This window comes from Hylobates moloch, unplaced genomic scaffold, assembly GCF_009828535.3.
Source record: "Hylobates moloch isolate HMO894 unplaced genomic scaffold, HMol_V3 SCAFFOLD_21, whole genome shotgun sequence".
NCBI lineage: Eukaryota > Metazoa > Chordata > Mammalia > Primates > Hylobatidae > Hylobates > Hylobates moloch.
In genome coordinates, this window is record NW_026652296.1 from 45780291 (window position 1) to 45804855 (window position 24565).

The 24565-nt window shown below is 39.8% G+C and overlaps 1 protein-coding gene across 4 annotated transcripts in view; it reads right to left on the reverse strand.

Moving 5' to 3' along the window:
• The window catches only part of MACROD2 (mono-ADP ribosylhydrolase 2), a 2131323-nt gene that overhangs the window by 597677 nt on the left and 1509081 nt on the right, over positions 1-24565 (reverse strand). For all 4 annotated transcript variants that reach the window (XM_058432749.1, XM_058432748.1, XM_058432747.1 and 1 more), the window contains exon 8: positions 7371-7444. In XM_058432749.1, the coding sequence (XP_058288732.1) occupies positions 7371-7444 (74 nt within the window). The remainder of the gene's footprint in view (positions 1-7370; positions 7445-24565) is intronic.

The window sequence follows — 24565 nt, forward strand, 5'->3', positions numbered from 1 at the left end:
AAAGAGGTAGAGAGAAAATATAAAATGTTAGCAAGTCATCAGGGTTCTTGAAGAGCAAAAGCGACACAGCGTATATGCAAAATCTGGGAATAATTGTCTTCAGTGCTGTCACAGCCTATGAGTGTCATGGCTCCACCTGAATATCATCATGTTTGGGCTAGTCAAAGGATATATTTTTATAGCGGCATATTAGGATGATGATGATTATTACCATAACCACATTACTGCATAGGATGCAACCATTTCAAAGCTGCAATTCATTTTTTCAAGTGCACAAATTTTAACACTAAATTCCACCAAAAACTAAGACCATAATAGATACTCAGATGATGTTTGTGGACATAGAAAGGCATTCCTGAGAGAGAGCACAGAGCATTTCATTTGCTCCTTCCAGGTCTCTGAATGTTAACCACACCACTGCATTGCACAGAATTGGAGGATGGCACATTATGCCTTTTGCATAAGTGTAAATAATAGTCCACAGGAATTTGGAGCTTGTTTTGAAATATATAATTTTCCCATCATAAATGTAAGCATGATTTCATGTTTCGTTTAAACCCCCTTTTTAAGAATCACAAAGATCCTAAGGCGTTTCATGTCAGAGACATAAGGCAAGCCCCACACTGGGGTTTTTTTGGTGATCCATAACGTGATGCTGAAATAAAAGTGGCAAACAATTTTTAACACTGCATATGCTCAAAGACCTCTGCCAAGAAGGGGGAAAAAATAGTCTTGGCACCTGAAGTTAAAGTGCGACGGTTTCTTTGTGATCAGTAATGAGGAAACAAGTGGCTGTGTCCTCGACCTTGTCAAATCAGCATGAGAGCAGCATCTGAACCACTCAGGAGGCTGGACGTGCCTTTCTACAGTGGATTCCTAATTCTGTTTTCTGGGGTAGAGAAATATGTTCAGCTTCTTCAGCAGTTTGTGAATTATGTGCCTGAATATTGGAAGGCAAGGGAGGGTGACAAGGCTAACTGCTTCCACGCAGTAGAAACCAACGTCTCTACTTCCAAAGGACATCAAGGATAAACTCAAAGCTAATTTTGTCTCTGGCTATCGGCATCTCACCGGGAGGTCTAGACCACACTAGGTAAGGTCTGGGAGCCTTGGCCGGCATCAAATTGCAGAGCTGGACATCGGTCTCAGAGCGATGCTGCCACATACGCACAGCATCTCAGGATCCCCTGCCACATCTGTAGGCTTGCTACTTTAAGTGACAAACAGCAATACTGCAGGTGTTGTGTTTCCCTCTGAAGGCACAGAGTAAACAATTTAAATGACAAGTAGACGATATTTAACATTTTGAACAACAAGCTGTTTGTGCTAAAGGCATAGTTAAAAAAAATTATGTCGGGCAAAGACCCAAACCCTGCACGCGAGGAGAGAAAAGTACCACCTTCCTCCTACATAAAAGAAAACCCATGTGAGTTTTGCAAATGCAGAGCTGGGGTTTTTCCTTGCCAGTGATTCCCAAGTCTAGGCAGGTGACCCAGCCAAAGGCCTTCAAAGATGAACCAAACACTTCTCCATTGAACTGTCCCCAGCCCAGAAAAATGGGATCTGTCTGGGGAGGAGAGCAGTACAGATAGGAGGGAGGATATTAGGGAATTCCCTTGGAGTAGTGCAGCAGGAAGGAGTCCATCCTCAACAGCCCACAGAGATGATGCTGGGGTCGGGCCTCAGGGGAACCAGGGCCTCCCCTTTGGATAGCTGCAGGTGGCCACAGCTTTACCTAGAGCCTCCTAGAATGCTGGGCTTCTGTCCATCTATCTGCTTCTTTATAATTGATGGTAGGAGGAGAGGGGTTCAGGTTTCCTTCATGATACAACTAATCCTTGATCAGTACTTTAGGGTTCCACATTTAAAAGTTCCTGGGAAATCCACTGATCCTCCAGCTCAGAATCGTCATCTTAGAAGCCGTATCCCCTGACTAGCAGGACTTTCTGGGAAACTGAACACACGGTGCTAATGTGCTGTAGGATGCTTGCTCCCTTGGGGTATCTGAAATATTGAATATGACCACCATGACTTGGAAATATCTCACAATATCAGGACATTTGTGGCTCTGAAGGGTGAAATGAATCCTGTTCTACTTTTCTGTGGAAAAAAATGGCAAATATGTACATTGTCCCAGAGAGCAATAGCCAAATGCCATATGAGTCCCTGGGGTAGAACAATAGAACAGGCACTGTAAAAACATTTCTTAGGCTAACTTTCAGATATGAGCAGGGGGTCTCAGAGCTGCAGAGTGGGGAAATCCCTATTCCACAAAGAATTATATTTTTAGATTGCATGAAAAATAAGGAATGCATGAAACTGCATTTGATAACACAGAGCAGCCACCCCAACTTAGAAATCTAGGCCACATTTCCACTGTTCATTTCCATAACAGTCCCTTATTTTGCTCACCTATTTCTGTAATAAAGTTACTACTTGAGAAAAATGATGTACTTAGAGAAAGGTTATTATGCTACCTGCTGTCAATTTTTGCTGCCAACTCTGATATTCTTTTCTTTTGGATTTCTGAACTCAGAAGTTCTTAATACTTAATTTAGCTGAAAATGCCAGTGGGTAATCTTCAGACCCTGCCTGCCTCATGTTTGATCCCTGGGTTTCTCTGCCACCTTACCTCTTCAGTCATGACTGTCATTTCTTTGTATTTCTCTTCTGTGTTGTGAGATAATTCATCTATCTGATCTTCTCATAGCAATAATTCAGTTCTCAGTAGTGAATATTCTTTTTTGTTTTTTTAAAATTTTCAACTCAAGAGTCATCATGTTTTTCAGTTCTAAGTCATTTTTGTGCCTCAATTACAGCCTTTTGAGAATGCTTCTTTTTTTTTTTCTTTTTGTTAAAGTGCTGCTTTAGCTCTTCTGCTAGAGCCGCCACTGTTTGAGCCACTGTGCTGTGTGTGCAGTAGTGTTCCTCCCCTCGGGTTTCTGAGTCCTCTTAAATATATGCTGTGCCCTTGCAGTTCAGACTTTGGGTAAATTAAACAAGTGGATGGTGGGCAACAGAATATGATTTTCCTCCTCCTGACCACTGGGACTCTAGTCAGACCTCTCTGGGTATGGAAGTATCCAGCCACACCAGCTGGCGGTGATTTATGAAATTAAACATAAGCAAATCAACTACTGTGTTGGGAAAGAAAAAGTGCATATTCCTGATGGTTTAGAAATCAGAAAGTAAGTTAATGGTGAAATGTAAAAGCTCATCAATTATATGACAGCTCAATTGTTTATGGGGAATGAAGCCACAAACCATGAAATTTGTGAATGTTGAATAATAAACTCAGCTGAATAAGAAAAGTATGAGCACTGATGGGAGACTCACATTACATAGATTCCTCTTTTTTGTTTTTTAAAGGAAAATTTTTGGAGAACCTGACCAGCTAAGAGCTTCAGAAAACGCAACCTTATCCATCGAACCCAGGCCTTGCCTCAAGCAGGGCTGATTGATCCATGAATGGACAGACACAGTCATGATAGGGCCACGTGTAAGCAGATGAATGAGAATAAAAGATAACATGCAACACGATAATAATAATAATGAAACAGAGACATGGGAGAGATAGACGTAGAGATGGAGTGGGAGAGAATGAAAATGAGCTACCTCGGTTCTTATTGGATTTATAGTTTGTGATTCTATCATTCACGAGACCGCTCTCTAGTTCTGGCCCTTGGATTTCAAGACTTTTTTTTTAAATGTAGTTCACTTATACAACACATTCTCCTTCATGTAAGCTAGTTTGACTATATGCCTTTTTCTTGCAAGCAATCTCAAACTGAGGCCAAACCCAAGTTAAAGTTAGGGTAATCTGATCAATATCACCAGGTCTTTCTTTCCTACTTCTTTCTTGAGCTTTAGGCTCCAAGAGCCAATTGTCTATTTGAAATCTTCATTAGATACCTAAAATCATTTCAGACTTAACTATCTGTAGCATGACAACACAATTCTTGTCTTCTTTATATTTTTCATATAAACATGCTCTTATACCAATATTCTTCAACTCAGTAAATGAACCAAAATTTACCCAGCAGCTCAGGCCAAAAATTTAGTTGTCATCCTTAATTTTTTTCTTTTTGTCATATATCACATTTGATTAACATTTATAATAGACATTACTAATTTTTGTCAATATTCAGTTTGCTCTATTCTGAACATACAAAAAGGCTGCATTTTCTTGTCTCCTGGAACTTAGTCCCTGGGTGCCTTTTTCTGGACAATGAAATGTGAGTGAAAGTTATATGCATCATTCCTTTGTAGAAACATTTCTACAAGGGAATTGATTATCTATCTTTTCTTGTCATGTGATAGATGATACTTCACATGGTTAAGTATCTGTCAGCCTGGATTTGTAAGTTAGTTCCCTCTGCTGACTCAAAATGTACAAACAGTGTGATTAAGAAACATACCATTGCTGTTTGTGATACCAAGTTTTGGGGGTAGTTTGTAACTGCAGCATAACCCTATCCTAACAGAAAACAATCTTCTAGTCCTATTGGCTGCATCATCAAAGTGTACCCCACACTTGATGCTTGTTGCCTCCTTTTCTACCATCACTGTATTCCAGAGCACCCTCATCTCCTGCCTGGATTTACTGCAGCATCCTCTTAATTGGTCTGCCATTTCCTACTTTGATATCTTATAAATATCAGATACCCTTTTCGGAAGAGCAGCCAGGCTTGTTTTTTAAAGGTGAGTTATATGTGTTATTCTCCTGCCCAAAATGCTTCAACAACTACCCACTAGAATAAAATTCGAAGTCTCTCTATGAACCACAAGACCCTATAATCTGACTCTGTCTGTTTCTCCAAACTTGTCTCCTGCCATTCTTTCATCTCTCTGCTTCAACCACATTGGGTCTCACCATTGATAGCAAGCAGTAAGCTCATTCTCTCTTCCAGGCTTTTCTCCTATGGTTCTCTCTGTGTGAAATGTTTTACCTCAAGACCTCTATATGGCTTGGCTTCCTCCTTCCCATTGTACAAATCTGTATTCCAAGATGATATCCTCATATCTTAGGTATTTAGGTAGCAGAGTCTACCTAAAAACACATTCTCCAATTGCCCTGTTTTATTTTGTAAAGCACTCTTTGAACTTTCTTATTTCTTTATTTTTTATTTGCTTAATTTATGTTAAGCAAACATAATTTTTTTTCTAGACTACCAATATGACAAAGCAAGGATTTTGTTTTTCTGTGCTCTGTCCCTGGAATATAAAAAAGTATCTGTTGCTTAGGGGGATTCAATAAATATTTATCAAATGAGTGAATTAATAAGTAGCTTGAACAATCAGAACATCAAAATAATACTGCAATGAAGAGAAAACAATTAGAAGCAATACTCTTTTACAAGTCCTTAACCTAGTCTGTTTGTTTGTTTTAACAGAGGAAAAAATAAATCAAAATACCGCTAATCAATTTATTTAGCTTTTATCTATGACCTCCCAATTATAATTCATTTATTTAGAAAAACCTGATGTGTTCAAATTGACTTGCTTAAATTAGAATATTGAAACTAGGGGTCTTTTTAAAAAGGGAATCGGTACAGGATATGTTTACAGTTGCAAAACAATAACTGAGTTTCTCAATCCAAATTATCTATATTTTCTACAATGGATCCAAGAAATTAGCAGAAAAATAAAAGGATATGAAAGCAAAAGAATGACTCAAAGACAGGGTAGGCAAGCGAATTAAGTAGAAAACACTAGATTAGAAAATTCCTGTGGAAAATAACTTTCTGAATAATTTAGCTAGAGAGAATCAATGAGTAGAATTTGTCGATCACCTGTACATGTGACCAACATGTTTATTCTTCATCACCACATCCTCGATGATATGACTTTATGCGCATGTCCATCACATGCCAAGATGACGCATGAAAACTTCCTCCAGTGGGGCATATCCTTGGATTACTATTCAGTGGAAATGATGGATATGCACTGATACACTTGCTTTCACACATGCAACATGCTACACTTTTGCAAAGCAGTTAATCCAGGTGTGGAACATTGACTATGACCAAGCAATATATTGAAGATAACTGGCTTTTAAAGGAACTGAGTTTCTCTTTCTGGCCTTGGTGGCATTCGAATGAGGAACGTCCAATGAGTTATGAGAACTGGGTCAGTCTCTTGGCTCTGTGACTTTCCAATCTTGAGTATGTCATTTAACCTTTTGAGGGCAAGTGCGGATGAAGATAACATATATCTACCTTAGAGATTTCATAAGGTTGTTGTGAAAAGAAAATAACACGTGTCAAAGACATGTTTTGTAAGCTGGCTATTTTAGCTATTTGTTTTTCTTCTGCTTCTTTGAGGTAATTTAAGATATCCTTTAAATCGAAGTTGCCATATTTATACATTTCAAAGCAAGAGGAAAATAAAGGGTAAGCACCAAAATGGATAAGTTTGGCCATGTGGTCAAGAAATGCTGAAATTACAATAATTAGAAAATGACACTGCTGTTTCTTCAAACACACAAAAGTACCAAGTGCTCTCATTTGAAAACCCCGTCACCTGTTTCCATATCTAATTATTTCCAAATAATTCATCTCCTACCCAAGGAAAAAAGCTAAATTCATGGTCCATCAGAAAATGAAACACAATTTTTATAGCCCTTATGTGAATAACTGAGGAGAAAAACAAAATCAGAAGAAAAATGCATAAGATTGTGCACTGTCTGAAACCTCCTAGCTGTTACAATATGTAAATTGACAAATCTCTGAAATTTAAAGCTCCATGGTCTCTAGTTATTTTGCTGCTTTGTTTACTTGAGTAATTCCCCCATTCATCACTAAACATATCGCAAAGATCTTATTAAGTAAGCAGAATAGGAGGCATGATGAATACTCTGATGAAGGCATTTAGTTTCATAAGAAATCCCGCTCATAACGATTTTGTGATCGATTATACAAGCCCACTTCAATCTCACACTCAGAAGTGACTTTAGTTAAAAATCCAAAGAACGCAGATACCAAACAATTACTGCGCACCAGGAACCTCAAGTCAACAAAGATAACTTAGCTCTAAGGAAAATAGCATAGGAAAACTCCTTATTCTTAATGAAATCCATCCTGTTCTCTTTTTCAAACATATAACCCATACTATCCACAGATGTAAAAAAAATTAGATTATGGCTAAATGAATCTGGTCACTTCACCAGATAGATCAATAGAGTTGCTGCATTCTATCAATTACCAAAAAACATTTAATTACTCATGTAACCCAAGTGAAGAATGGTCAGCTACGTTTGGCTCAATGACTAGGTGTAGTTGATATTTATAAAATGTATGTGCTTTTCTGGGGGGAACTGAGCATCAAATTACATCATCTTGGATGTTCACTGATTTTGTTGTTCCTCCTACCTCATGGTGATTCTTGGCAAGCCATTCCTTAATGGTGCTGAGGGCAATGACCGCAGCAGGCTCGTTGGGAAAACCTAGATGAAGAGCAGAAAAAAACAAATGAACAATGAAAGATGAAGGCAATAGGGAAGTTAATCACGCTATGATACTGGAGTTTTCTCATTTAAACAATGTTCAGTTCAACCAATAAGTACAGGCCTCAGTAAGATGTACATGGATATGAAGCCTGTGATCCTACACACAGGCATTAAGAAAGCTGGTCCTACACCAGTACAGAGTTTAAAAAACAAAAAGACAGCAAGAATTTAATTGTGTCTCTAATCTTATAACAATATCAATTAAAAACATATTTACATAAGCTTAATAGATTACAATGTACTTTCATATTATTTTCTTGTAAGAAGTGCTCAGATTAAAGTTTATTATCCTCAGCTTAAACAAAAAGTACATGTGTCTCAGAGAAAACACGTAGTTAGCCTAGGGTCAGTTCTGCCAGTCACAAGGCCAGCAGAACTCCACCAATGAAACATACCACAGAAACTTATTGTCAGAGTTCAAAGAGGGTATTTCCTGTTTCACTTGGGGCCATCAGAGGTGATGCTTGGAATTGAGACAGCATGAGCTAATCAGGTCTTGTTGTATAGGTTTGGTTTTAGAAGGGCAGCAAGAATGACAGACTTATGCTTTGTCCCAGAGAGCAGAAGCGTACATGCTCAGAGTCTCCAAAACACATTCAGAATGTCACCTTAGCTGATCTAAACCAAACACATTCCTGGACCTGCAGAATCATCAAACATTCTGCCAACAGTGATGGTATGTGAAGGAATAACCTTATCAATTTATATATTTATGGAGCAGGAAGAAGAAGAGATAGGAGTAACTATGCTCCTGAAACTACTCTCTTTGAGCTCACCACTGGCTTCCTAATCACCAAATCCCATCACCTTTCAATTTATCTTCAAGCTCTCTAGTGTTAGATGTGTTTGACTAGTTTTTTTATGTTTTATTCTCCTCTCACAGATTTTTATTTTTTTAACTTTATTGCTTATTGTTTTAAAGTTTATAATTCAGTGGTTTGTACCATGTTTTTAAAGTCTTGCCATCATCACTAATTCCAGAATATTTTTATCATCCCATAACAAAAATCTGTACCCATTAGCAGTCACTCCCCAGTCTGTCACCCAAAGCCCCTGGTAACCATTAATCTACTTCTGTCTTTATGAATGTGTGACTTCTTCTCCTGAATTTTTCAACCCTGCCTTCTCCCACGTCTTCTTCCTGTTTGACCAATTCTTTCCTGGCTTCTTTCTAGCAGCATTCATTAAATGTGTGCCATTCCCAGCATCCTAAACTCAGCCCTCTTTTTTTCTTTATATGGCTTGTCTATGAGGCTATCTTCTGGTCCAGAGTTTTCTGGGGCATTGTCCATACAGACGCAGAAAGAGAGAAATGTTGCGGAAATGGAAACAACCATGACTTAAAAGACCCAGTTTTATTGGAGGACAAATATGTATTCTAGTAGTTCAAACTGATGGTTCTGATCTCAGTACTTCTTTAGAAAAAAAATGAGTGCGAGGACAAGAAAAAGACAGATATTGTCCCCATTTCCAAGAATATGTGTTGCTTTTCTGATTAGGTTTCTCCAGGCTTTGCTAGAGAGTTCATTAGGAAAGGGGACAAAACAAATCAGAGCCAAGCTTAATTCTTCTTAGAGACAATGTCTGTTATACAGAAAATGTGCATAAGTTCTTGAACCTTTGCAATGTCTACCACATTTGGGATTGTGCATTTGTTATGAATTGTTTAATCCTATTCGTTTTCTTTAAATGAATGTATCAAAATTTTCCTTACAGTTAATCAGTTAATTTATTTAAAAAGTATTACTGAACCCCACACGAGTAGCTATGTCATACTTTTAATGAGTCCCTGTCCTCTAAAAGCCCAAAGTCCAGGGGAGGAAATAGACAAGTAAAGAGGCAAACAAAATGCAGCATGACAAGTATATTAGGGTTATGTGGACACAGATAAAGAGGACTAAGTTACAAAGAAGTGTGAGGCTTGCAGGAAATAATAGAATACTTGAGGAAGAGAGCTGTAACATCGGGAACCAAGGAGACATTATTCTCAGAAATAAGCTGTGAGTCCCAAGGAATCAATGGGAAAGGTTAGGAAAAATGAAGGGGCAAGGAAAGCAGGATGAGAGTACGGGTGAGCTGCAAAGAAGAAGGAGGCGGCCAGGTGCGGTGGCTCACGCCTGTAACTCCAGAACTTTGAAAGGCCAAGGTGGGAGGATCACGAGGTCAGAAGTTCAATACCAGCCTGGCCAAGATGGTGAAACCCCATCTCTACTAAAAATACAAAACTTAGTCAAACGTGGTGGCAGGCACCTGTAATGCCAGCTACTTGGGAGGCTGAGGCCGGGAATTGCTTGAACCCAGGAGGCAGAGGTTGCAGTGAGCCAAGATTATGCCACTGCACTCCAGCCTGGACAACAGAGCAAGACTCTGTCTCAAAAAAAAGAAGGAGAAGGAGGCCAGGATGGGCATTTCTTGTTAGGGGATTAACCATAGGAGGCCTTTTCAGTCCCTCTCTGCCCTGAATTTAACAACTAGATTTATAATCGCCGATAGTTCCCTTTAATATGCTTCAGCACCAGAAATGCAATACATGCTGCTGCCTAAAACAAATGTCGTCCCTGGCTTTCTGGTTTCTGTCTATGGCTTTACGTCTCTCCTAGTTACCGCCATGTTTGACCAACTTCCCTGTTGGTAACCAAGTCCTAAAGGCATCGTCCCTCTGAACTATTTTCCACTGCCCCTTCCTTTCCTCCCTTTCCCATTGATTTCATTCAAGGTCTGATCGGCCCTCACCCAGACAACTGTAGTTGACAACTGTGCTCCTTTGGTCTTCCTTCCCTTCTCCAATCTACCCTGCAAGCCACTTTCAAGCGATTCTTCCTAGGCATAGGCAGAGTTAGCATTACACCCCAACCTTACACAAAACAGAGGCAGCCTTTGTTGACTCTCCAACACAGAATAAACACAGGCACCTTAGCTTTGTGTTACACATTCCAACGACCCCAGGGGGCCTTTCTAGATTTATGTCTCAGTTTTCTCTTATTTATTCTCATCTCATAAAATTCTTCTCCAAATGTTAGGTATGTTGAATAAGTACTTAAATCATAAAATTATAGGGCATATAAAACTAATAAATACTGCAATCACACTCAGTTGCAATGACCATCAGCATTAACATTCACCTTTAGAAGACATAATTCCCCACAGAGAAATTATACAAGTTGTCACAGAACCATGGCAACTATGGTCAGTTCTCAATTATTTGTGACCTCCTGGTCACTCTCTCATATTCATCAAAGCATCTGGCATTGAGTTATGGTTTTCATCTTAACCTCAAGGTTTGCTGTAACCCCACGTGATTTCAACATCCACAAGAGTGACCCACCCTGCGCTTAGCCAGTCCATTGACCTGCTCATCTTCCACAACAACTTCCTCCATGGATCGTGCCCTGGACCTTGATGCAACATTCCCGATTCAAAGTTACTGATTTAAACAGCTCTCTCAAAACTGTTTTCTCGTTAGTTTGTTTGCTCAGCTACTTTCCAAGGAATAGTCTTTCATAAGCATCACAAGCATTTGAAGCCGGCTCTAGCTTCAAACCACTCCCCAAGTTAGTGGCAACATTTCTCCCCTGAAAAAACTGGCCCTTTCTTGTCTCTCTAGTCTCATCTCATGTTGCATTGCTCTTTGTTTTCTCCACTGCAACGACACTGGCCTTCTTTCTGGTCTTTGAATGTGGTATTTTCATTTTGCCTTCCTGTCATAAGGCCTTGCTCACGCTCTTTACTCTTTCTGAAATGACATTTCTCCTCCTTTTTTCCTAGTGTATATCCATTTTATTTGTCCTTTGCCAGGTGATCACTTCTTCAGGAAAGGCTTCTCTGCCATTGATGACTCCCTGTGTTGTGTTTTCATAATACCATGTACCTTTACCTCACAGACCCATCACAGTTGCAATTCTGCATTTATTTATGTAAACATGTGATTAATAACCTTAATAGAGTGAAAGCCCTGGGAGGCGGATGACACATCTGTCTTTGCTTATCACTGGATACCTAAAACATTGCTGGCACATAGAGAATGATCAATAATTAGGTGTTGAATGACTGACTGGATTACAGACTTGTGGATCTTTGTACATATTGACAACAGGAAAAGGCTCACTTCTGGGAGCACAGGGGTGTTTAGCCTTAGAGTATGGGTAGGAGGAAGGGATGCTGAGAAGGTACTCAACAGATTGTTATCTTCAGAATATCCCTTTTCATCTCTGGGGAAAAATATCGAGATTTATGAGAAAATCTAGTTCCTGATAGGAAGATGTTTTGTGATTAATTAAAAGGGGAGAAAAATATCAAGATGAATATCCCTGATAAGATGCCTGCTTTCGGTGGACATGGATATACAAGATAAAGCATGATGTTCAGGATAGACAGCAACAGGACAATTCTTTCTCCACTTAACTACAAGATCTCCGGGGTTACAAATAAGACCAATGAATAGACAAAGACAGATTTTAGCCTAGGGATGGACTCCCAAGAGAGAAAGGCCTTCCTCAGAACATCACAACATATTCTGGTCACCAGGGGACTTTTGTTCACAAAAGTAGAATGGCCACCCAGAGGGGAGGCTACAGACAAGCTTCAGATGAATCACTGAATTAGATGACACGGGAAATCTCTTCCAAGTATGAGGGTCAATGAGGCTGAACAAGCCACGAATAATTTAGGGTCAGGCATGCAGGGAGTTGCATGTGTGTGTGTATCCAGGTGCGCACAGATCCTGTGCTTCTACTAGCATTCCAAAGCTTAGTTTTCTACTCATTAGGATAGACTCATAAAATTAACTTTTGTTGTAAATGTGAAAGTTGACTTATACAATAAATAAATGATTTTTTTCTTATTTACTTTTGTATTGAAAGTGCTTGCAAATATTTCACATACCACGCGCGTGCGCGCGCGCGCGCACACACACACACACACACACACACACACACACACACCCCATTATGCAGCTCAAGGTAAAAGATACTTCTCATACCCCAGAAAGCTGCCTTGTCTTGAGTCAATGCCCAGCCCTCAAAATAACCACTATTCTGACTTCTATGATCGGAGGTTAGTTTTGTCTGTTTTTATACTTCACATATATGAATTATATAATGTGTGCTCTTTTTTGTCTATATTTTGTTTAAAATTATGCCTGCCTGATTTACCCATGGTGTTACATATAACAGTAGCTCATTTCATTGTAGTGTTGCATTCCATTGTATGGATATTCCACAATCTGTTCATCCAGTCGAGTGTTGATGAACAACTACACTGTTCCCAGTTTGAGACTAATATGAATAAAGCTGCCATGAACATTCTCATACATGTCTTGGTGGACATAAGCATGTGTTTCTGTTGAGTATATATCCAGGAGGAAGGGCTGCTGGACCCCATGTTATGCCTGATTCTGGGAGATTCTGCCAGTTTTCCAAAGCAGCTGTGCCAATAACACTCCCACCAGAAGTATATGAAAGTGTAAAATAATGTGTTTTAATAATCTCTGCTGATCTATTTATTTAGCATGTTGGGATGTACTTTCTAATTAAATTCTCTTGACCACATTTCAAGCTATTAAAGATAGCTTTAGGCTATTCAATACTTTTTATAACTAGAAGCCTAGACAAGTTTTATGATTTGCCTGTCTTCTCGCTGCAAAGCAGTGATGTTCCTAAGCCAAGAAAGGACAAATTCTGTCGACAGACCATCAAGACAATTTAAATAAAAGACACAGAAGTGAAACAGCAAGTTGAATTTACAGTAGTTTTCATCCATAGCACATCAAATAACTCATCAGGTGGACATTTTCCTTTCACTTGGTTATTAAGCCGATATTTCTTTTCATCAAATTTCATTACAGAAAGATACAGCAATAAAGACTCATTGAAGATTCTACCCCACCTCTAAAGTGTATGTTTGTTGGAATTATTGAAAACCCAGAATGGTTCCAATACAGCTATAGTAAATCTGGTTTTCACTTTGCTGTGGACAATTTTCCTCTCTATTTACTTTTTATTTTTTACTGTTATTGATATTTCCCTATTATCTTTAACTTTGTCCAAAGGCTCCCATGTAGAAACTAATTTTGTTCACCTGATATAAAATTCAAATATGTTTACTAGAACTCTAGCATATTCCGCTAAAATAAAGATAGACATGACTTACTCTGCCAGTAAAACTGTCCTTTTTTGGAGTCAGAAGCAACAGATTAGCTTTTGTTTTAAACTTTAAAATGAAAGTCTATTTGGGGCTATAGATTACCATATCATAGAAAGCCATATGGTGATACTTTAAATCAATCGTTTCAAAGAGGTTCTTGCCAGAAAAAAATTAAAATTCAACATAATGTTGGTATAATAATAATTTGGTATATTTAAGTCAGGCTTTAAAACCTTAACCCCATGCACCATTCAGAGTCTGCCCAGGGCTTCCCTCAACATCCCCTTCTAGATCTGTTGCCAGGTCTCACCTCAGCTTTAACTGCCTTTCCTGCAGTTTGTAAGAAGGCAGCGCTCCAGAGACCAATGTCCAGCAAAACTCACAAATCTAAAAACTATTCTTTATACGCTCAATCATTTTATTTTCAGCTGAACAATGTCTTTTGTGGTGGTTTTAACCTCAAAGGGTTTTCATCCATACCCGCACCCCACCCAGCCGAGCACAGGGCCCAAAGCTGTGATAAAATACTAGCACTTTTATGAAATCATAAATCCCTGGGTAGACTGCATATTATTTAGAAAGTAGTTGCTATACTAACCAGCCTTCCAAGTAACTAAAAGCTCCAAATTGGTACTGTATTGTTATAAATATCCAGAAGTTAGGAGCAGTAGTTTAAAAAAATCAAACTCCCTTGAACTCTGCACATGAAATTCACATCCACTTCTGAGCTCTCTATTCCTGCCAACTCTTTAATGAGGAAAGCATGGCACCGTGTTATTTTTATTCACGTGCACACCCTCAAAATAAAAATATTATGAAGTTATCAAACGCGAGACTTTCAGCACTGATAGAAACCTATGATTGTCCTGAGTGAGAGGGATGTATCACTGGGTTGATCAATATGTTGACATCAGTTGAACAGGGATTGTCAACATTGACTGTCAATGCAAAATTACACTTTGCTTGATAACTTCAGAGAACATAGCCATAATATTTTTCCATCTTAGCACACAAGTTCTGTTGTGGGGATCACAGGAAATGAAACAGTATACTTTTCAAGCTCGGGTGAAAAGAAATACAAATATGAGATGAATTGTGTGTTGTTATTTTAATTTCTCCTGAACACACACACATGCACACCCTACCACGCATGAGGAGGAGAGATTGGAGGGTGTAGATGGAGGATGTGATGGGAAGTATTGGGCAATACATTTTTATTTTTTTAATCTCAAAACAGCTTTTGTCAACCTCTTCCCTCTAGGCCTCCTTCTAACCCATAAAAGCAATTCTGATAGTGCAATGAAATCAAATTACTTGAGAGAAATGAGCTGAAGGAGCCTCACCGTTAAGCACTTGCTAGACCAGCCACTCAGACCATTCTGGCTAAAGGATGAGTTTCACAAAAGATAAAACAGGTGAAGTAATAAGAGTGACACTGGCCCCTATTACCGCAGTGAGCACAGCAGCAGAATACTAAAAAAGTGTCACTGGCTTCACCCAAGAACACAAAGGGGCACCTAGTAGGCAAGGGTGAGGTGGCCATAGTCTGTCGTTAAGAGAGTGGAGTTGCAGCTGTTTTGTGATCTGGCTTTGGTTATATGAGTATATACACATAACGTGGCATATTCAGAAGTTGGGTAACAAGAGCAGATGCTGACGATGCACCGCATGTATCTTCTTGGCATATGCTATTTCCTTGCAAGCTGCTTTGACTTAAACCTTTTACCTGAGGGAGCCTTCTGGTGCCAGCCCCTTTTACCCGAGGGCTCCCTCTGCTGGCCAGAGCTCACTTTGCCACGTGTAGGGCAGGTCTAAAGGGCCAGGGAACAAGGCACCCCCAAAACATTCTTCAACCAATGATTACTGAGAGTTGTTGGGTTAACACCTCAGCTCCCTCACCCCTCAGGGGATAATGCTGAGGTGTGTGCTTTATAGTTTCCCAGAGCTGCTCAGTGAGCTCACATTCCACTTGCCCACAGTGGCAAATCCCATGATAATGCATTCTTTATTTGCTTCTTTTCTTTGTCTGTCTCTCTTTCCAAAAGTCACCTCCCAAATTAACAACTTACACACAAACCCCTGCCTTTAAATCTGCTTTTTGGGGGTAGTCAAACCATGACAGCAGTCAAAATGTATCGATGAATCTGAGACAATGAGGTGTCATGTCTGATCTTGCGATCACCCTTTCTCCACTGTATTCTAGTTGTAACCTCTAGCACATGCACAGTAGAGAAATGTTCTATAAAATAGCTAATTAATTGGGGAGGAGTTGGGGAGCTCACTGGCTGTCAGCACGAAGGTAACATAATACTTCACTTTGGGGAGTATAGAGGTCATCTAGTCCAGGCGCACATTGGCATGCACACCTGGCTCACTAGACAAGACAGCAATCTTGAAATAATAATAAACTGCTGCTAGTGCTGCTGCTGTTAGCATTTACTGAGCAATTATTAAGTATAAGTCACTCTACTTAGTAGCATTTATCTGTTACTTCATTTAATTTTCATAAGAATACAATGGAAAGTAGAAGAGAAAAGAAAAAGGAAGATGAGTTGCTCTGTAAATGGACAGCAATGGGCTGTAATTGGACTTTATTGTATTGCGGGAAAGAGGCAAAGATAATTTGTTGGGAGAAAAGCTGAGTGTTGGGACAGAAGTTGAGGCAGGGCTTGCATATCTGCTAGACTTGCTGGCTCCTTGCTTCTATCACTCCCATTATCTCAAGTAGCCATATGTTTCTCATTCACTTGATACACTGTTTCGTTTCAACCCCCACATCCTCACCACCTGTTTCTTTGGCTCCCAGAGCTGGAGGCTTCATAGCCTCCACACTCGCGATGGCCCCCTGGTCCCACTTTCTCTCTCAAACTTTTTCTCATTCCTTTGACTCCACTGGACTTCATCGCCCCCATGACCTGGTATTGGGTCTGATCACCCCAACATAATTAATTTGGATTTATATTGAAAACTCCCAAGGCCAGGTGTGGTGGTTCATGCCTGTAATCTTAGCATTTGGGGATGTTTTGGCAGGAGGATTGCTTGAGCCAAGGAGTTCTAGACCAGTCTTGGCAACATAGAGATATCTTATCTCTACAAAATTAAAAAATAAAAATCACCCAGGCACATGCCTGCAGTCCCAGCTACTCAGGAGGCTGAGATGGGAGGATTGCTTGAGACTAGGAATTGGAGGCTGCATTCCAGCCTGGGTAACAGAGTGAAACCCTGTTGAAAGAAAGAAGGAAACAAAGAAAGAGAGAAAGAAGGGAAGGAAGGAAGGAAGGAAGGAAGGAAGGAAGGAAGAGAAGAAGGGAGGGGGAGGGAGGAAGACAGGAAGAAACGAAGGAAAGAGAAGAAGGGAGGGGGAGGGAGGAAGACAGGAAGAAACGAAGGAAAGAAGGAAGGAAGGAGGGAAGGAGGGAAGGAAGGAAGGAAGGAAGGAAATGCCAAGAGGTGTGCAAAGTACGGTGTGACTTTGTCACGCAGTTTTAATAGACTCAATATAACCCAGTGAGGCAGTTTGGACTTGCATCTGCTTGAAGAGAAAGTAATGATATGCTGTGGTGGGCATGGGTGGGAGCCTAGGCTATTCTTAGAAGCCAAATCACCTCTGGCTTCCACATAAAATAAGTCAAACCTTGAAAACCCCCTTCAAAATGTATACAATCTTTCCCATTTTACAGAAGAGGAAAAGTGGCTCGTGGAGGACTCAAGCAAGGGACAGGACCAGTATACCGGCCCACACCCCGTCCATACCCTAGCCTGGAGCCTGGAACCTGGCATGTTGTTGGTCCTCAGAATGGATGGAACATACCAGAAAGCCTCTATGTCAGACACTCCAGTCTGGATGTTACACGGTTTCAAACCCCAAAGAAAGGAAATCAGATTGGAAGCTCCTATGGGCAGGGATCTGTTTCAGAGCACCAAACACATGGCCTTCCGCATAAGCCATGACCAGAGGACCCATGGGATTAGATGTGCTACCCTCTTTCTCAGGTGACAGCACCCATTCTACCATTTAATGTCTTCATTGCAGAGTGTGGGTGCGGCCCAAGGAATCTCTTGAGAAGGTAGAAAAGCTGACAGTTCTAATGGCTCAATTACACTTGAACATTTAGGTACCATCACTCTGGACATGACTGAAGCGTGTGAATTTGTGGCCCACTGGCTCACTATAGAACTTCTGTGACGTCGCTTCTTTCCCCATGGTCCTGTCTTACCCGTTCCTTTATTTTATTCAACTTAGCACTTATGTCCCTAGCACGGCCTCTAAAATTAGTCATAATATAAAAACGGAGAAGGGAAATTCTGTACTTCTTCTCATCTTAATCTCTTTACACCCATTCTTTCATTTCACTTGACATTATGTGTGCCAAAGCAAATGATACTCCATAAATTCTACTATATTCAGCCTTGGTCTTGAGACACTTTATCTTTCATTTATTTAAAAAACTGAAACATGAAGTTTTCCTTTCAAGTTGTGTTTTCTCTGCTCTGCAAAACAGGTATAAATGAACTGCATTTTTATAGGACACAAGGTTACAATCTATGCAAGCTTCCTCAGCTCCTCAAACTTATGAGCTCCAGTGTCTATTTCGGAGGGTATTTTTGAAATCATCTTTTGCCTAAGGAATTATAATGACTGGAGAAATGGCTCGTGAAACAAATTCTATTCTATGCAAGCTGTTCCTGCTACCCCTGGATAAGTCTTCTGAGAAAGGAGATGAAAGATCTCATAGAATCACCTGGAATAGGGTTTTTAGAAATTCTTTTTTAAAAGAACATTTTCCCTACAGGGGTAATCAAAGGAGTTCATTGAGGACATCACATTTGAATAGAAAAGGCTTATATTGAGATCTACTGAGAAATGAAAATGCAGTTTCTGCTTATTGAACGGGTGGCATTCGATGGTGCATAGTCCTGGTAGCTAGTGATCTTTCCAAACATAAAGCACACCATGTCACATCCACGCTAGGAGCCCCCCAGTGGGGCTTCCTCTGCACTATGGGCAAAATCTAAACCCCTCACCTTGAATTGCAGGGGTCTTTTGCTGCTCTTATCACTACCTGAAATGATGTCTGTTTTGTTTGCTTGGTAATTGTGTGTCCACTCTGCTGGAATTTAAGCTCCATGAGACAGAGCTCCGTCTGTCTTGTTCTCCTTTCCACCTTCGGGCTCAAAGCGAAATAGGCACTCAACACGGTGTCATGCCACATTTGGGAACATGAGAAATACCTGGCTGTTCCTGTGTCCTAGGAGGCTGCCTAGCATCCTGCAGTGATTCTGTGACACCTGAGGCCTATGAGAATAAGCCCTCTCACTGGAGGGCAGGACACAAACTTCTGTGCTGCTCTCTGGAGTTTCTGCTGGCCTAGACACTCCATGCACATGACCTTGATCAACTTAAAAACACGACCTAGGAGAATGACAGCTAGGTCCCCTTGGCTTGGGGTTTTGACAAAGGCCTCTGTCCTAGGATCCCTGGACTAGGACAGACTGAAGGACCTCTTTCAGGACATAGCACCAGACAGGGTCTCTTAGCTTTGTTACTGACTCCCAGGATGTAAACCACTTCTGTCCCATGGAGCTTTTATGCTCTCGCAGGCACAGACAGGTGCATGATTCTCCAGAGGAAGGCATGCTGAACACGTCATCACTGTCTCAGCAGCATTCACCCTTATTATCTTAGTGCAGAAGAAAGAAAGATAGCCCTCAAATCCCCTGACTATTGGCTTTTGCTCTTCAGTGATAGTCAAGCCCCCTGAAGGCCTACGTTTGTAAACTGCCCTCAAAATTCCAGGAATTCCTCTGTAAAACTTCTCAGTGTTCAGCTCCCCTGAGTTGAACATTTGGCATGGAGAATCTTTCCTTTTCATGTTTGAATCTTAAGACAGACTTTGGCCATGACACTCTATTCTGAGTTCTGTCTGACTTCACCTGCTGGTAGCATGTGGAATTTGCCTAAATAGGGGTGGTCCAGTGGGCAAGACTTCTATGCTATGGTTTAGATAGGATATACAATGGCAGCCACACTATTGCTGATTGAGACAGAGATGAAAAGAATTTTAAGGACTAAGATTATGATTAAAAATAATACATAATTTGATATAATTTTGTGATTAAAAGTACATTATACGATATAATTAAAATCTGCTGGAGGACATCATCCTAAAACTCATTTTCAAAGACATTCCAAAAGATATCAAGTGAAGCATTCCTAAAATTCCAGTGTTGAGTCAGAGGACAGAGCTTCAAGCTTGACATGAGCAGTGACACCAGTAGACTCTTGTGACGCCTTTTTTACATCACTTTCTCAGCGTGCTAGATTAGACAAGTGTTCCCAATTCTTCGCTTATCTTTGCCATCTGAATTTGCAGAGCCTGCCACCCTGGGTGGAACATATTTCCCTGCCCCATCGATGTTGACTTTGGCCATCTGACTTGCTTTAGTCAGTGGTATGTGAGCAGATGTGAAGTTTTAAAAAGTATTTGCTGGTATGGAAAGAGAAGGTCCCAGATAACTACTGCCCTTTCAGACAAGTACCTGAAATGAAAAAGAAGGAAAAGACCTGTGCCCAACAGAAGCCGAGAGTCCAGTTTGGTTAGGCCAAGCCCAGTCTTGATCAGTTAAACCACAGCCAACCCGCAGTCTTGTAAATAAGACAATACATGCTATTTGCCGTCAGCTACTTGGTTTTAGAGGTTGTTTGTAATGCAGAAAAATATGACTGATACATTCAGTGAGAACTAATACTGCTGGTGAACACATAATGTTTCAGAAATCCCTCTGAGGATATATAACACTTGAAGATGGTTTTCATTCCTATCTAGGTCTTTGCCACCTTTGGAATCTGGCTTCAATTACTATCTTGTCCAAGGTAAAAATATTCTCTGCATAATAAATCCTGCATACCAATTTGATGAATTCAAAGAGAGCTGAGATCTGGTTCAAGAGAAACTCTGGCTTTAGAGTCAGATCTACCAGGCATTGAATCCTTTCCCTGAAAAGTATAATCCGAGTGAGTAAAACAGGTCTCTATTCCTCAGTGTCTTCACTGGTAACATATAAGAGGGGATAAGTCTACTCTCTCTTGTTGTGAAGACTAAATTGCACAAGTCACATGCATTTTGCTCCCCTACAGGTCTTCTTGTTAGCCCTCCTTCCCTAAATGTATCTTATTTGCTTAATAAGGAGAGAAAGCTGAAAGATGTAAGAAAGTCTAAAGGTACAGGAATGCTGTTGTGCACAGTAGGCCTGGAAAACCAGCTAGGAGCTCCATGCTCTTCAATGTGCCATAGAGTGATGACTGGAAGTATAGGTGGGCTCAAATTTTAAGATCAAGTATGGTTTCACTATCCCCTCTCTGCCCCTGGAACTTGACATTACCTACCTTTTTTTTCAGATTCTCTTCCCAATGCCAGAAAATACAATTTTTGGTAAGAGGAACAGATAGCAGATCAACAGATTTCAACAAAACTGTCTTGTTTATAGTTAAAACTCTGAAGAAATTATAAAATACATGTCATTGTCTATAACACCAAACCCCAAAAGAAACTTGTTAAACTCCCCAAATTGCTATACAGTGGATTTCACCACATCCTAGTAATATGGATACGTTTCTTTAGATTGTCTAAAATGAATTTAGAATGACCTGAGTAATCGACTGTGATTCGTGCAATAATTGCATACAAGATCTTTTACTATTCTACCTAAAACATCCCCTTGGCTGGTTTTGGATTTCGAAGTTTTACCCAGACATAAGTTACTGTTCCTGAAAATGCGTAGAGAGATGTAATTGGAAGTGATGGATGTACCATTTCCCTCAGATAGAACCTGGCTCATTCCTCTTAACCACAGCAAGGCACTTGGGGTATAGTGCGTGTTTGATGAATGATAGGAGAATGAAGAGACCAAATAAGCCACAGAATTTTAAAGGAGGAAAACTGCATTTTAAAATGCAAATTTCCCACAGCAGTCATCATTGTTCATCTTAATAATGAATGACAGTATTTCAACAACAATGAGCTCTGGACTAAGTTTGTGGTAGAATAATGAAACCCCAGAAAAGGCATATTTCTCATCAAAAATCAATTTCTTCTCCTGCTTGAGCTGTAGTAAGCAGCTACAAGATAGCTTGGAGTTGTAATGTGCCATGAAAACCTGCTGGGGCAAGAAAAGAAGTTCAGGATGTGCTCATAGTAGAAATAACTATCCATTTAAACACAAATGTTAGAGATTTACTTTGATGGACCTCTTTGGGAAAGTGGAGCTTTTGTGTATATTGAAGTTATTCCTCAGGGAAAAATCAAGTCGATGTTTGCTCAGTATTTCACTTATGAACACGTGACATTTTTCTTCTTACAAAGTAACAGGCCTTCATTTTGGTCCCTAGGCTCAAAGAAAATGAAGAGTCAGGAGGATGACAAAATGAGAGCCAGCACATGATCTTTTTCTTACTTTCCTAGACATCCTAGATAGTGAGAATAACAATGTATAGGCGGTTCAACACGTAAGGAGTTTGGAAGACGTCACCCTGTCCTAACACGTGTGCTAACACGTGAACAGCTAAACCAACTAAAAGAAAGCAACAACTTTCTTTAGCTCCATCGAAGAAGTGAGGTCACAGAGCAAACTGCTGTCCCCAAAATTGGAGAGACAGACAGATGGGTACAGAGAATCACAACTTATCTGAGCAGAAATCCCCTAGCAGAAGCCTCCACAGGAACGAGTACTGGAGTAGAAAAGCCTAAACTCTAACTGACGGATTACTGGAGGCTCCGTGTGGACCAGTCTGAATGACGGAAACTCCAGGGGGATCCATTCTTCCGGAGCTATCATGCTTTTGTGAGTTTTTGCCTCTGGGAGCTGGACCAGGTTCTCACAATGAATATTAGAGAAAAATCCCCTCATGCTTCCAGAAGTGGGAAGGGAAAAAAGAAGAAACATCTTGAAACATGCCACAGTATTCTATGTGTCATAACAAGGCCTGCCTTCAAGAGAAAATATTTCACCTGAGCCTAAACTATTGGAGTTCTATCAGATCCTAACCAACCTGGGGAAAGGGAAATACTCAACTCCAGCCCACTCTAGCCTTCCAGATAGAAGAAAGGAAATGCCCAATTCCAGTTTACTCTAGGCCTCTTGCCCCACCTAAAAGAGGTGGAGGACCTAAGAAACACTTGAGATGTTCACAGTTCAGAGGTACAGGGTTGCTAAAAGACTGAGACCTAATCACATAACTATATAATACTTCCCCTCCCCTGACATCTAACCACCACATGACTAAAGGCTTATTTATTGTCGTTCTTTTTTTTCTTCTATGTAGTACATTATGTTTGGCTGTCAAGAAAAACTTATAAGACTTACTAAAAGAAAAAAGCAAAAGTTTGAAGAGACAGATCAAGCATCAGAATCAGATATGGCAGGAATGTTGAAATTATCAGACCAGGAACTTAACAGCATCACAATGGAGGTCCTAGATAAAGCAGTAAGACAAGAAAAATAAAATAAAATAAAAGGCATACTGATGGGAAAGAAAGAAGTAAAATTGTCTTTATGCATAGATGACATGATTGTCTATGTAGGAAATCCAGGTTTGACCAAAAAACCCTGGAGAAAATAAGGAATTACAGCAAGATTGCAAGATACAAGGTTAATATACAAAAGTCAAACATTTTCCTATGTACCAACAATAAACTAGTAGATTTTGAAATTAAAAACAAAACACCATCCATATTAGCTCCTCTGAAAATGAAATACTTAGGTGTAAATCTAACAAAATATGTAAAAGATCTACATGAGGACAACTCCAAAACTGATTAAAAAAATCAAAGAATAACTAAATAAATGAAGAGATAGTCTATGTGCATGGATAGAAATACTCAATATTGTCAAGATGTCAGTTCTTCTCAACTTTTCAATTGGAAAGAAGAATCTATATTTTCAATGCAATCCCAACCCAGATTCCAGCAAGTTATTTTGTGGATATAAACAAACTGATTCTAAAGTTTATGTGGAAAGATAAAAGCCCCAGAATAGCCAATACAATATTGGAGAAGAACAGTCAGAGAACTGACATTACCTGACTTCAAGACTTACCATAAAGCTTCAGTAATCAAGACAGTGTGGTATTGGCAAAAGGATGGACAAATAGATCAATGGAAAACAATACAGAGTCCATAAATAGACCCTCGTAAATATAGTCAACTAATCTTTATCAAAGAAGCAAAGACACCACAATGAAGCAAGTCTTTTCAACAAACTGGGCTGGAACAACTGGACAATCACATGCAAGAAATGGATCGAGACACAGATTTTACACACTTCACAAAAAATAATTCAAAGTTAATAATAGTCCTAAATTTAAAACAAGGAACTATAAAACTCCTAGAGGATAACAGGATAAAACCTAGGTGACTTTGGATATAGTGGTGACATTTTAGATATGACACCAAATACATGCTTTATGAAAAAAATGATAAGCTAAATTTCACTAAAATTAAAAAACATCTGCTCTGTGAAAGACAACATCAAGGGAATGAGAAGGCAAGCCACAGATAGAGTAAAAATATTTGCAAAAGACATACCTGATAAAGGATTTTTATCCTAAATATACAAGAAACTCTTAAAACTCACTAATAAATAAATGAACAACCCAATTAAAAATTGGTAAAAGACTTCAACAAACACCCCACCAAAGAAGATATACAGATGGCAAATAGGCATATGTAAAGATGCTCAACATCATATGTCATAAGAGAAATGCAAATTAAAACAACAAAGAGATACCATTACACATCTATTAGAATGGCCAAGATCCAAAACACTGCCAATACCAAATACTGGTGAGGATGTGGAACAACACGGACTCTCATTCATTGCCGGTGGGGATACGAAATGTTACAGCCCTTTAGAAGACAG